Raw genomic sequence first — 13,619 nt, 5'->3', positions numbered from 1 at the left:
AACAGTGGTGTAGATTTGGAGGAACTCGACGGGGTCGATGGACCCGTCGTACTTCTCCGGTAGTAGATTTGGAGGAACCCGGCGGAGCTCGCTGGTGAAGGCTCGGCAGCCTGTGCCGTACCCTGCGGTGCGGGCAGCGCCCTTAAGCGGTGAACGCCGGCGAGCCGGGGAGCCCCGACGGTCATGGGCCGGCAAGGAGGAGGCCTGGTCCTCGGCTTCGGCCTCATGTCGGGTCTCCCGCTGGCGCTCGAGGGTAACACGCGCGTCTTCGACGGCCCTCCGCTCGTTGAGGTGTAAGCGGAGGTCCTGAGCTCCGGTAGTGGCCAGGGGGCGACACTCCGCTTGGAGGCCCCCCAGCCAGTACGACCGCCACCTGATGATGGGCTGTCTTGGTTGCACCGCGGTGGGAGGTACCTGGCGATGAGCTGTGCCGACCAAGGCGGCCACCTCCTGGAGCCAGCGACCTTCTGGGGTTTTCCCCGCCGCCTGGACTGGCGGGTGCCTGAGGAGAGCTTGCGCCGCAAGCAGCACGCTCCTGGGACTGGCCTCGCCGAAGGCGAGCCTACGCCGCAACAGCGCCCGGCGCTGTCCAGACATGGATCTGGTGGCAGGAGTTTCGGCCACCTGCTGAGGGTTAGACGGTGAGCCAGCGACGGCGGCGACCGCCCTGCTGGGCCCAGTGCCATGGTTCCCCTGAGAGGGGAACACCGTGCGTGCGGACCGCGGCTGCTGCTGGGAAGCAGCAGCGATTGGGGCCTCCTGAGCGAGGGGCTCCATTTCCTCACTGGAGCTGGAGCCGGCGCGCTGGAGACGATGGTCACCTGCCATTTTTTCTGCAGGAGAAAACAAACAAACAAATTCAGGGATGCAACCCCCCTACCTGGCGCGCCAGCTGTCGGAGAGTTAGCTCCTGTCGCAGGGATCCTGAGGGACCCCTTTTTAGAGATTCGACCGGGGGGATGATTGTGAATATGTTTGCTAGAGAAATAAATAGATGTAAATGCGATGGCAGGTGGGGTGGAATGATCTAATGCAGAAAAGAGTAAATGCGTTGGGGGGATTTTTAGACAGGTTCGGGCCGCACTGCGCGTAACACCCTACTCCTGTGTGGATGCTATAAATGCCCTGAGAATGTCTCTCAGGAATGTGCTGGTTACAAGAATGTTTGTCTATCCTAGAGCCTCGGGCTTCTTGTTCTTCAGTGGTCTCAGCTTCTGTGCTTGTACTGAGAGTTCTTCGAGTCTTGGCATATGCGCTCTCCGAACCTCTGAAAGAGTTCGTCTTGCCCCCTTTGTCCGCGCCTGCCGGCCGCTTTAAATACCCACCGGCGATAGCATGCCCCGAAAGAGAGGGCATGGGTTCCAAGGCGCTATAAATGGAAATGGCGTCATCATGGCACTCGCAGCCCCAAGCACTCTCTCCCGGAACTACCTTCCTTGGGTCCTCGGGGTATTCGGGTGCCCAGGGAGCCACTACTCGCAGCCCCGGGCACACCCCTCCCGGTACTCGGTTCTCCTGGTCGTTGGGGGACTTGGGTGCTCGGGGGTCACTGTTCACCTCCCGAGCACTTTCTTCCCGGTTGCTTGGCACTCGCAGATCATCGGGGAACCTGGGTACTCGGGGACCACTGATTGTGGCCCCGAGCGTCCTCTCCTGGGACTTAGTCTTTTTTACCTTGCGGAGATGAACTCCGCGGGAGGGCGCCACGTGGCGGATTGCTGGCCTGATCTCGGGATTCGGGGACCCTTGGTTCCTGATTCACCGACACATTCCATGATGTACCCTTTTGCATTCAAAATCATGAACGAGCAGATGCAATGCACATATGTTTCATCATCACGATCATTTTTTGAACAACCCATTCTCAGTATCTTGCACACGAACAAATAAGAACATAAGAAAATTTATATATGAACACTCAAGATCTGCACAATTGGAGGAAACTATATGAACATGGATTGGATGAATACATTGGAGAGACATTACACATGAGCACAAACACAAAAAGGAAAATTTGCATTTACTCATGAAAATAAAATTGAATCATTGAATACCAACAGGGAGAGAGGAAGAAGACGGCAACAAACCTCCTAGATGACGCGTGACGGTCATAAGCTTGATGTGCATCTTTGCTGCAGCCACCAACATGCCCCTACCAATGATCAGTGAGGGTAAGAAATGGAGGGCTGCCGCACGCCATGGTGCACCCACATCGCCATCCGATGTGCTACACGCCCAACGATGATGGAGAGGGACAACAAGGACATGCAGTTAGGGCCAGCAGGGTGGCGCGACAGGACAAGGATGTCAAGGGCAGGCCATGGAACATGCGTTAGACGAGGATGTCGAGGGAAGGCCACGGAACGAGCGTTGGGTCGTCGGGACCTCATGCCACATGTGAGATCTAGCCGACGGGGGCTCCTCCATCGGCAGATCTAGCAAGGTGAAGGCCAGACCTAGCGGGATGCTTGCCATCACCGCCGTCCAAGCCTTAGCCCAGCCAACGAGGAAGAGTGGTTGTGGGCCGCCGCCACCGACACAGTGGAGGTTGCTATTATGGACCACCGCTGCGATGGAGGCAGGGATCAAACCTACATCTCCTGCAGTACGTGAGAGAGAGGGGGAGATGATGAGAGAATGAAGGTACAAAAGAGAGATGTAAATGACACAATAGATGTGAGCAGTCAACCTCGAATCAAATTCTGACGTGTTCTCATCTGGGCCAGCATTAACATCCTAGGGGCTCAAGAGAGAAAAGAAATTCCTAGTTTTTCCCCACAAAATAGCGCACGCATCTCGAAATGCACCCTTTGTGAAACGATTTATTGAGCAAGCAAGCAGTGAAGCAGCTATGAAGCGGCCGTACGTAGCACTACTGCTTGTACTCGTTCCGGGACGTTCTCGTCACTCCACTGTGCAGTGGACACACTGTATTTCTCACGAAACACCGTGCGTTCTGAATGTGTTCAGCGACTTGCGCCACCTACCAGAGTATCAGCAGGCGTCGTGCTGCTCCGCTTGCTCGACCGTATTCGGCGAGCGGAGCGATGCCGATACAAACAGTACGCTACTGGTACTAGAAGAGCTGAGCCGGCCTAACATTTCGCCGGCCGGATGGCGCACAATGGGGCGCGCACGGAGTGAGCATGGGTCACCCCCCACGGCGAGCTCGATCGATCAGCCACGATCTACCCGCTCCCGTTTCCTCACTTCGTCGCTGTTCTCTGTGTGCTGGGGTCCAAAGGCTCGACAAAAAGTTGCTGTTCTCTGTTGGGACAGTACGTTCCCTATTCCCTACTAGTCCTACTACTACCAGGACATGCGATCAGATCGATCACCACAGCCCGGGGAATGCCGGTCAAGTCAAGTCAAGTCAAGTCGTCGCTTCAGAAGGCACGGCAAGTCAACCTGTCTGCGTTGGTTGGCAGTTGGTACAGGGTCATATTGATGATTGATCGTCCCTCGTTCAAGAGACCATAGAGTCCGGGACAAACTGCTCCAATCCCTCCATGATCACTCTGCCTCTGCAAGTTTAGAGTACTCTGTTCTATCAGTCTTTGGCTCCATGAGGTTATGAGACTCAAGCCAACGGGTCTAGGGGTTTCGGAAATCGGAACCAGGACCTCCGAAGTTTAATGTCCCAGTTTAGAAACCCGGAAATCTGTTTGTTTTTCTACGGGAATTTAACCGGTTTCAGGGAAATCGGTATGATCCAAAAGCCCATAACTTTGGTTGTTCCGAGGGGAAACATTTCTGTGGGCACCCTCACGCGATCTTGAATTAAATCACAATATGAAGCATCTGCTGATTTTTTTATTTATTTTTTGTCAATGTCCTCGTCTTCATTTCCATTCCCTTCTGTTTGGCGAGGGATCCGGCTTTCAGATGATCATGGCGGTCGCTGTACCTCTCTGTCGCGATAATAGTTTGGCTTCATCCATTCAGTGAATACCCTGAACCTGAATTCGCAAGTTACAGCCTTGTCTTTTGATGTAGTGATGGGACAAGTGCTGTGCTAAATGGGGAGGAAGCCCAACTCCAGCCTTGAACAACAATTGCCTCATTGGTCTTTGTCCGTATCAACCCGTGGCTGCTCACTCACATTTCAAATGTATGTTTTTTTAAAGAAAACTAGAAAGATGATTCATATTAATAGTGTGGTTAGTCTTGCTGTAATATTTTATTACGATAACTTTTAATTAAAAATTATTCTATTTAGTTTTTTTAACGAGATTAGTGTCATTTAGTTACAAAATGCAAAAAATTAAAAGAAAAGATAAAAAAATATGTTAGTTGAAGAGAAAAGTATTTATACTCTAAACTTGTACATTAATCATATACATATATTAGTTCGATTTGTATATGTTTTAATCAACTGCTAAAATTATGCGTTACGTGTAGATAGCTTAACCAAAATCATAAAATATTTACCTTGCATACGTGTTATGCCTGCCTTAACTGTTGTCTGCTTGATACGACAATCTTGAGCTACACGATGTTTCTTAATCTATTATTTTAGTAAGAAGTTTAAAATGTTTTTATTATTTTTATTATAAATTTAGCTATTGATTAATTGTATTTTATATTGACTCTTTATTAGATATTTATTTTTTATAATAATTTGATTTTTTTTCTAAGACTATATTTGATATGGATATTTCTTTTTTCTATTCTAACCCTTTTAATTATTATTTATTTTACTTTATTTAGACTCTTTATTTAGATATTTTGCTTTCCAATTTGTATGAAATTCAAACTGCTAATTTTATTTATCTTTTAATTTCGAATTTAGCTATTTATTAATCATATTTGATATGAATTTTTTGGTTAAAATAAGACCGTTAGATGCTCGTAATAACAAGTGTTGTAAAATATTTTCTTTTTCCTAATTAACGTGATAATTTTATGACCTATAAACGAAAGTGGAGACTCTTTTTTCCTTTTAAATATTAAAATAATAAATGTATACTAATCAAATAGTTTATAGTGTCTTTTTCCTATACAGATGTCAATATTTGGTTAGTCCAACTGCGGCAACAGGTTTACTGACCATCTGCATATTTAGGCGAGTCATGGATTTTCTTAGGATTTAATCCTGTTAACTTTGGTGCAATCCTTTGAGGTGCTCAATATTTTTTTGTTAAGTACAAATCATCTTCTTCTTTTTCTTAAAGGAGTATAAATCAGCTTTTTTCGATCCTGTCCATTGAAATATTGAATACGTTGCAAACGAGCGTGTGGCTCACTGGTAAAATGTAAGGGTGTGTCTTCACCGGTCCGAGATTCGAACTCCGGTTTACATCCCGTTAAAAAATCTCGGACAAGAGGATCCGGTGCTAAAAAAAAAAAAATTGAATACGTTTGAAATTTGAGATAGTCTGGTAACGAAACACACTCTGGGAAAAAGGAAGTTCTGATCATATCATCATAGTAGTTTGTTCTATAAAGTTGGGATCAACAAAATATAAACATATTCGACAGTAACTTTTGTGACTAGTAAAATTTCATGGTAGAAACTAACGGAACCGGATGGAGTATTTATACCCGTAATGCTCCATGGAGCCAAAGCTCCACACACAGAGACCACACCCACACCCCAGAGTTCAAGTTTCATCCATGTCTCCGAATTCCATCGCCCACCTTGGCTACCTCGCCGTGCTCTTCCTCCTTCCTCACTGCCTTCTCCGCTGTTCTGCCGACGTCGACTTCCTCTACAACGGCTTCCAGCGCTCGGCCAACCTGAGCCTAGACGGCTCGGCGTCGATCTTGCGCGGCGGCGCGCTCCAGCTCACCAACGACAGCGACAACCTCATGGGCCACGCTTTCTTCGACTCGCCGGTGCAAGCTGTTAGGGACGACACCGTCGTCTCCTTCAGCACGGCCTTCGTCTTCGACATCGTGACCGTTGGCCGCGGCGGCGGTCACGGCCTGGCCTTCGTGATCGCGGCGTCCAAGGTGCTGCCAGGTGCAAGCGCCGGGCAGTATCTTGGCCTCCTCGGCAAGAACAATTTGGGCAACTCCAGCAACCATGTCTTAGCCGTTGAGTTCGACACGGTGCAGGCAAACGGGCTGCTGAACGAGGCGAACGGCAACCACGTCGGCGTCGACCTGAACAGCCTTGTGTCGAACGTGTCGGAGCCGGCCGCGTACTTCACCGACGACGGCAAGAACGTCACCGTGACGCTCGAGAGCGCGCAGCCCATTCAGGCGTGGGTGGACTACAACGGCCGCACCAAGGTCCTCAACGTGACAATAGCTCCGGTGTCCGTGACAAGCCGGCCTGACCGGCCGCTCATATCGCACGCCATCGACCTCCTGCCGATCTTTGAGCAAAACATGTACGTCGGCTTCTCGGCGGCGACAGGGAAGTTGGCGAGCTCACATTATATCCTCGCATGGAGCTTCCGTACTGACGGAGCTGCGCAAGCCATCGATCTATCCCGGATGCCGAAACTTCCGAAGCCGCCAGCTTCCCCACCATCCAGGTCCACCGTCATCAAGATCGTCGCTGTGTCTTGCGTGGTCACGCTCACCACGATCGTCTTGGCGATTGTTATTGCGCTCTGGCTGCGGCGGAGGGCCGTCCTCGCCGAGACGCTCGAGAAGTGGGAGCTGGACCACCCGCACAGGATGCCGTACATAGAGCTCTACAAAGCCACCAAGGGGTTCAAGAACAGTGAGCTCCTCGGCGCCGGTGGCTTCGGTCAGGTGTTCAAAGGTGTGCTCCGGCGCTCCGGCGACGTCGTAGCCATCAAGCGGATCTCGAACAACGGAACGCAGGGGATGCGCGAGTTCGTCGCCGAGGTCGCGAGCCTCGGACGCATGCGGCACCGGAACCTGGTCGAGCTGCGCGGGTGGTGCAAGCGCGGGGAGGACCTGCTCCTGGTGTACGAGTTCATGCCCAACGGCAGCCTCGACGCGCACCTGTTCCACCGCGCCGGCGAGCCCCGGGCGCTGCTGACGTGGGAGCAGCGCGTCAGGATCCTCAGGGGCGTCGCCTCAGGGTTGGTGTACCTGCACGAGGAGTGGGAGCAGCTGGTGGTGCACCGCGACGTGAAGGCCAGCAACGTGCTGCTCGGCGCCGACATGGGCGCGCGGCTCGGCGACTTCGGCCTCGCGCGTCTCTACGAGCACGGCGCTGATCCCGCCACGACGCGCATCGTCGGGACGCTGGGGTACATGGCGCCGGAGCTCACCGTGACCGCCAAGGCTACCACGGCCACTGACGTGTTCGCCTACGGCGCGCTGCTCCTCGAGGTAGCCTGCGGGCGCCGGCCCATCGACCCCGTCACCGGCGCCAACCTGCTGCGCTGCGTCCGGGACCATGGCGTCAATGGGGACCTGCTGCGTGCCGTGGACAGCAGGCTCGACGGGCGCTACGACAAGGAGGAGGCGAAGCTGGTGCTGTGGCTGGGCCTCATGTGCAGCCAGTCGCGGCCGGAAGCACGGCCCAGCATGCGGCAGGTGTGCCAGTACCTAGACGGTGAGGTGGACATGCAGGAGGAGGCCGTGCTCGTCTTCTCGGGCGTCGATTCCTTCGACTTCGGGCCGCTGGCGTCCCTGACGTGGTCGTCGTGCTCGTGCAACACAATGTCAGCGGATTCACTGCTACTGGGTGGTCGCTGATCCCGGTTGGTTCTGCGCATTTTAGTCTCTGGCTAGCTGCTCTTTTGGTCGTGTTCTCCGACAAATTTGTTTCTCGGCACCAACTTGATTGCCCAAACTTTCGAGTTCCTAAGTTGATGAGATTTTCTGTCTTTTCGAATCGAATGGGCAATGTGCCAGTGTGCACTAGGAACCTTCTGTATTCTGCAGCATGATAACGGGTGAATGGAATCTGAACACACTTCTTCGCAAAAAAAAAGAAAAAGAAAAGGAATCTGAACACACCTTTCTGGCCAGGTTTTAGAAACTTTTCTTTTTAAAACCACGGGTAGGAGTTCTGCTATTCATTTAAGAAAAAAAGAATTACAACACTGACCTACGAGGTTTTAGAAATTTTGCACGAGAGAACAACACAACTAAGAAAACTGAAACTGGGCAAGAGATTATACACATCAATAGGAGTTGCTGGGAATGCTGTGCAGAAAAACATTCTCGGGCAAGTTTCACGTGTCTGTATTAAGAGGCTATGCTAAATGCAATGGATTTGCTTTAGGTAAAGAAGCAATTTATTGGCTTCTTGCTCTGCTCACATACACCTCACCTATATCATTTCAATGACCTCCCAGGCAGGAATTAAAATTACGTTGAAATTTTGAGAATTTCGGAAGGAAAAAAAATCTAATTTTGGTTTTTTCTTTAATTAACATGTGAGTTTTTGCTGCAAGAGAAACTATATAACTCTAAATATGGTATATGCAGGCGTACCATTATGCAAAGTATACGAAAAATAGAAGGACGTTGTAACATAAACATGCAAATTTTATTTATTTATATCGAATTTATAAAGTACAACTTCTTTTATCACAACGTGTTACTTCATAACGCACACGCTAATCTCACTGTATAATATCTGACGACTGCTTCGTCTTGGTTCTTGGGGCTTCGTGAAGTGTCTTCTTCGAGCTAACTCCGATTAAGCTGTGCTGATGACCTTCATATTGAAATCGTCTCTGAATCTGTAAGGCTTTCAACAGAAACAAAGCAAAGTGATAGCATTAGAAATAAAAGCGAAAAAGATTGGATAATAGTCTAGCATTGCTTTTTGGACTGTATATGTATCCCGTGTCATCATCGACCTTGTATTGGCCCCCAGAATATCATAAAGGAGTTGCCGTAGCTTCTACTGGGAACGACAGCTTGGCCATGTTCAGGAGCCCAACGCCGTGCTTAGCTCACTAACTCTCTCTGGGCCTTGAACATATTCTCATCGGCCATCTCCGAAGGTAACATGCAACGTGCCATGAAGGGAAAAGTCACATAGGCGGGGTAATCACTAGCGAGCCACAAAGACATCAGCCGCAAGGACACTATATTCTCTGCGATAAGCATTCTTGGATAGCTACGCAGGCATCAGCCATACAGGTGGGGTAATATGATAAAACCACAAAAGCATATATAGGGCAAGCAACAAGGAGCCTCAACAACATAGAGGTAATCATAAGTGGATCACTATATAGTTTTTATATTCTGCAACAAACCATCAGCAACATAAATGCAATCAGAAGAGATCGCCATCTAATTTTCATACTCCATAATCAGCTATCAGCAGACTCAATGCCAATATGAGCATATCCTGCAATAGAGATAAAGGAAGTACCCATCCGACAATAGTAAAGAGAGTAACAGGACTGTAAAAAAGAAGAAGAGCAGAGCCACATTTAATATAGCAAAAGGAAAATAGCACTGGGCAAACAGCAGCAAACCACCATTGCAGGGCTCAACATGTCTCAAACACATATATTCAAAATCCCAACATAAACATATTAGTGAGAGGAGCAGCAAGCATCAAGAATATGAATTTCGGGGCAATAAAAATTTGTCAAAGCCCATAGTCCAGAGAACCTCAGAGGCCAACTGACAAAACATCAGCCAAAACACATAAACATGCTAGACACCAGAACGACAGCCAACATCCAGACCCCTTGGTCAGGCACATAAACACGGCGACCAAAAAGACAACAGCCGGGCCACAGACAAGGCACAACGGCGACACACCAACTCACCCGCGCGAGCTCACCGACGCAATCGCGGAGGGTACCAATTTTGCGACACAGGCCGGAAGCGCTTAGCTCCTATGACAGCGGCTGGAGCTCGGCCCTTGACGTTGGCAAGGCTCGGCGGTAGGATTCCCACACAGACAACAGAAGGGACGCGATAGCACCACAACATGATGGCCGGGGACAAGCACAAGTGCAACATCAACGTGAACAAGCGCGCACATGCACGACTCCCCAATGCTTAGAGCATGTTTGAATTTATTTGGATTCAAATTGCATTAAAAATAAAATATCACATGAAATGATAAAAATACATATAAACAAAGCATTACAAAGGAACTCACATTTTCTCCAAATAAACTAGGGTTGGAAATATTTTTATAAATTAGTAAATCATATGATAAGAATATTATTGAATTTTCTTTGATTTATGGGAATTTATGTGAGGTATGAAAAATTGTTAGAAGTTATAACAGTAGGTTTTTTTTTAGAATTTTAATTAAATATTGGCTTAGGCTTTTTGAATCAAACTAATTAAAATACGTTGTTAGTGAGCTCTAGTTTGCTCATAAAAACGTTTAAAATTTTTAAACCACTCTAACACTTATATATAAAATTGAGAGTTAAATAAAAAACAGAACACACACATACACCATAAACACGAGCGTACGAGAGCATAACGATAGAAGCATTTATCCGAAAAAGTTGTCGCCTAATGAGTGGGTGATATCTTTTTTATGGGCCCGCTCGCGTGAGATCTCGCACGTTCAGATCGCACGTTCAGCGAGCGAGTGCAAGGTCTCATCTGTTGAACGAACGACATATTCTCACTGTATTTTTCGTATTTTTTTAATCTATTGATTGGCAGGACTCACGAGGTGTCGCCCGTTAATCGGACGCGAACTTGTTTTCGCCCGACGGGCGAGGGTAGACTACTCCTACAATTTTTTAAAACGGATGCATATTCTTAATTTTTTTAAAAAATATATAAAATAAAAATATTCGCGAGGCGGACGTCGCCTGCGCTCGTCTTCTCGGACATCGATTCCTTCGACTTCGGGTCGCATGCGTCCCTGATGTAGTCGTCGTGCAAAACAATGTCAGCGGGTTCGCTACTGGGTGGCCACTGATCCTAGTTTGTTTCATCTGCACTTTTGTCTCTGGCTTTTCTACTTTTTGGTCGTGTGCTCTCTGGCCGATGATCCACGTAGATGGGCCAAGCTTTGGGCTGAGCCAAACTAGGCCGAAAGGAAGTTTCTAGAAGGGTCGTCAGTTCCAAACTGCCTACGGAGCCACGGAAAGTCTGCAAACAAAAGAAGATGGCCCGTCGCCTACGAAATGAGAATGCCATTTTCGCAGTTCACGTGTTCGCTTGGACAGCAATTGAGGGATGCCCACGGCAACGTACGAGTCTCGAGCATCGTCAACTGGCCTGTCGACCGCCGCGTTTGCGTGCCTCCCGGATCGATTTGTTTCTGTTGACTTTGAACGTGTCAAAGAATATCCTTTCGTTCTTGGTGGCTCACAGTAGCGATATTTTCGAAATGGTAAAAGGGAGTACTACGAACAAGTTGAATCAAGAATGCAATTAGTTCATTAGGAGGCCGCATTGCGTCGATCATTTGTGTTACATTGGTATAACTCTTGTACTAACACCGACAATAATAGTACAAACGCTATTATTGTATATATGATTATATAAGGTACATTGTATCGATCCATGTGTTCGTTCAAACTCAGATGGTTGGAAGCCACCACCCTCACCATCACCATCGACCGACAAGACTGTTCCAAAAATGTGCCTTACGAATGTGGACGAAGGGAGTATTTGTTTAGGGGATCTTGTGCTTCTCAAAAGAGAACAAGAGGCTACGTAAGCTTGAAGTTGGTATTAATTTTGAACTGCCACTTCGGAGCAACCCCTTATGCAGCTTCAACTAGTTCGAGGAGTTCCATTGTGTGATGTCAAAACTAACCCAAACAAAATTATGCCACCAAGCTGCCTCAAGCTTCATCACCCTGCCTTCCATAGTGTATTTTCTCCGTCTTGCCTCTGTTTCCTCACCTCCGTCCAGTTTCACCTCCAATCCCGACGACCACCTCTCTTGTCCCTTCTCAAATAGCCACTACCTGATGTAGCCATGGATGGCTCCATGGTCATCTTCTCTGATATTGTTCATTGTCTCCACCACTCTTGGTCAGTGATATCTCCTATTTCCTTCCCGCTTTATTTGCCCTTACTTATGGTGGGGGCTCTATTGTTGGTCCTACTTCTTTCATAATGAGCTTTCTCTCCGGTCTTATCTACTGTCTAGACATACTTTTTACTATAGAGAAAATTCTTTATTTACCATCAAATGATAGAGTGTTTCCCTCTGTCACGAAAAAATATCCTCCCTTCACTAACATCGGTTTTATTTTTGGCTCCTTCCATACCACTTATATCAAAAATTTGTTAAGTGAAGCTATAAAAGACATTTTTGCCGTCAACCTGGTCTCACATACCAACCTCTTCCTTCTCTTTTCTCTCTCTCACCCCCGGCCCCATCTGCCATTTTCTTCCCCTCCACCTTGCTGCAACTTGCTGCTACTACTTGGGCGACTCTAAAGATGTTCAAATGGGTCGTGCCTACTGAGTCGGCCCGACGCACGGTACTGTAGGCAAAGCCCAGGCACGGCACGGCCCGAGTCGAGACGAGCCGGGCCAGCGCGGCACGACGGGCTGGCACGGCACGGCTCGGCCAAGTTGGGCCGGCACGGGCACGGCCCAGCCTAGGACGGCACGGCCCGGCATGATCCGACCCAGCACGCAAATGCCCGATTATTTTTTATTTTTTATATATATTTTTAATTTTGTAGCTATTTTTTTTATATTTTTATCTATTTTCTATATATTATATATATTTATTTTCTATATCTTTTTTTATCTATTTCGGCCCGCAGAGCCGACCGGGCCGCCGAGCCGAAATCGTGTCCGAGCCGGCCCGACACAGCACGGTCACCGACGGGTCATGCCGTGGGCCGAGAAAGAGGCACGCGGGTCGGCACGGCATAACCCGCTACAGTAGATGGGCCGTTCGGGCCGTGCCAAGCCGGGCCCGTGCCAGGCTGGCTCGAATGGCCCATTTGGCCATGTTTAAGTGACTCTAACAAGGGGCCACCATCTACACGCAAAGGAGCCACCAACTACCAAACAAGAATTAGCAAGGAGCACCTCCCCCTGCATCGTCAACTAGTAAAGCAAGTGGCCGTCCTTACAATTGGAGCTGCCCAACAGTAAGATCAAGAAGAGTAGGTTGCCCGGTGCCTTTGTTTGTTGAGGAGACAGAGGAGCCCATCGACCTTGATGGGGGTGAGATAGAGGCAACAGATCATTCCAATATCTCAATCGAGCAACTCGTCAGCGTGGTCGAACAGCATCCAGCTCATGCAGGGTACCGATAAGGTCATTTGCTACCTAAGATCATCCCCAAAGGAGTCCATTTGTGGACGAGAATCACTTCACGAAGGGATTTTTGTTTTCTTTAGCGTTCCAACAATTTTTTTTTTACGGTTTCTATCATAAAGAGATTATCAAGGCTATTCCCTCCAGAACAGGATTCTCTCTCGTTCCCTTTATGAATCCCTTTGAAGGGAAGCTATTGGAGACGAGAGAAAATAAAAGGAACAAGAATGGGGAGGAGAATCACAAAGGGAATGAAATGAAGGAAATATGGTTGGGGATGTTCTAAGGAACACATTGCATCCGCAAATCCACCAAAATCGACCTGTCCATGGCCATGAACCACGAGATTTGACGGTTCGACGCATGCACCATACTTTCAATTGATGTCATCGGCGGCCTTATCCCCATGGCTGACATCGCCATTGCCATAGGCGAAGAGGGTAGTGGTGGCTCTGCCTCGGTGCAATGTATATGGCTACGATGACGTTTACTGATGAGCTTGATTTGGGTGC

The 13,619-nt window shown here is 48.5% G+C and overlaps 1 protein-coding gene across 1 annotated transcript; it reads left to right on the top strand.

Annotated features, from left to right (window-relative positions):
- The first annotated feature begins 5,584 nt into the window (after positions 1 to 5,584).
- LOC133907755 (L-type lectin-domain containing receptor kinase SIT2-like) lies at positions 5,585 to 7,723 on the top strand. The gene has a single exon (XM_062349837.1). The coding sequence runs from the start codon at positions 5,617 to 5,619 to the stop codon at positions 7,624 to 7,626; it is 2,010 nt and encodes a 669-aa protein (XP_062205821.1). The 5' UTR covers positions 5,585 to 5,616; the 3' UTR covers positions 7,627 to 7,723.
- Positions 7,724 to 13,619: the final 5,896 nt, after the last annotated feature.

Source organism: Phragmites australis, chromosome 24 (genome assembly GCF_958298935.1).
Source record: "Phragmites australis chromosome 24, lpPhrAust1.1, whole genome shotgun sequence".
NCBI classification, from domain to species: Eukaryota; Viridiplantae; Streptophyta; class Magnoliopsida; order Poales; family Poaceae; genus Phragmites; species Phragmites australis.
Note: the sequence above shows the minus strand (reverse complement) of the source record. Positions and strands in the feature narration are given on the sequence as shown.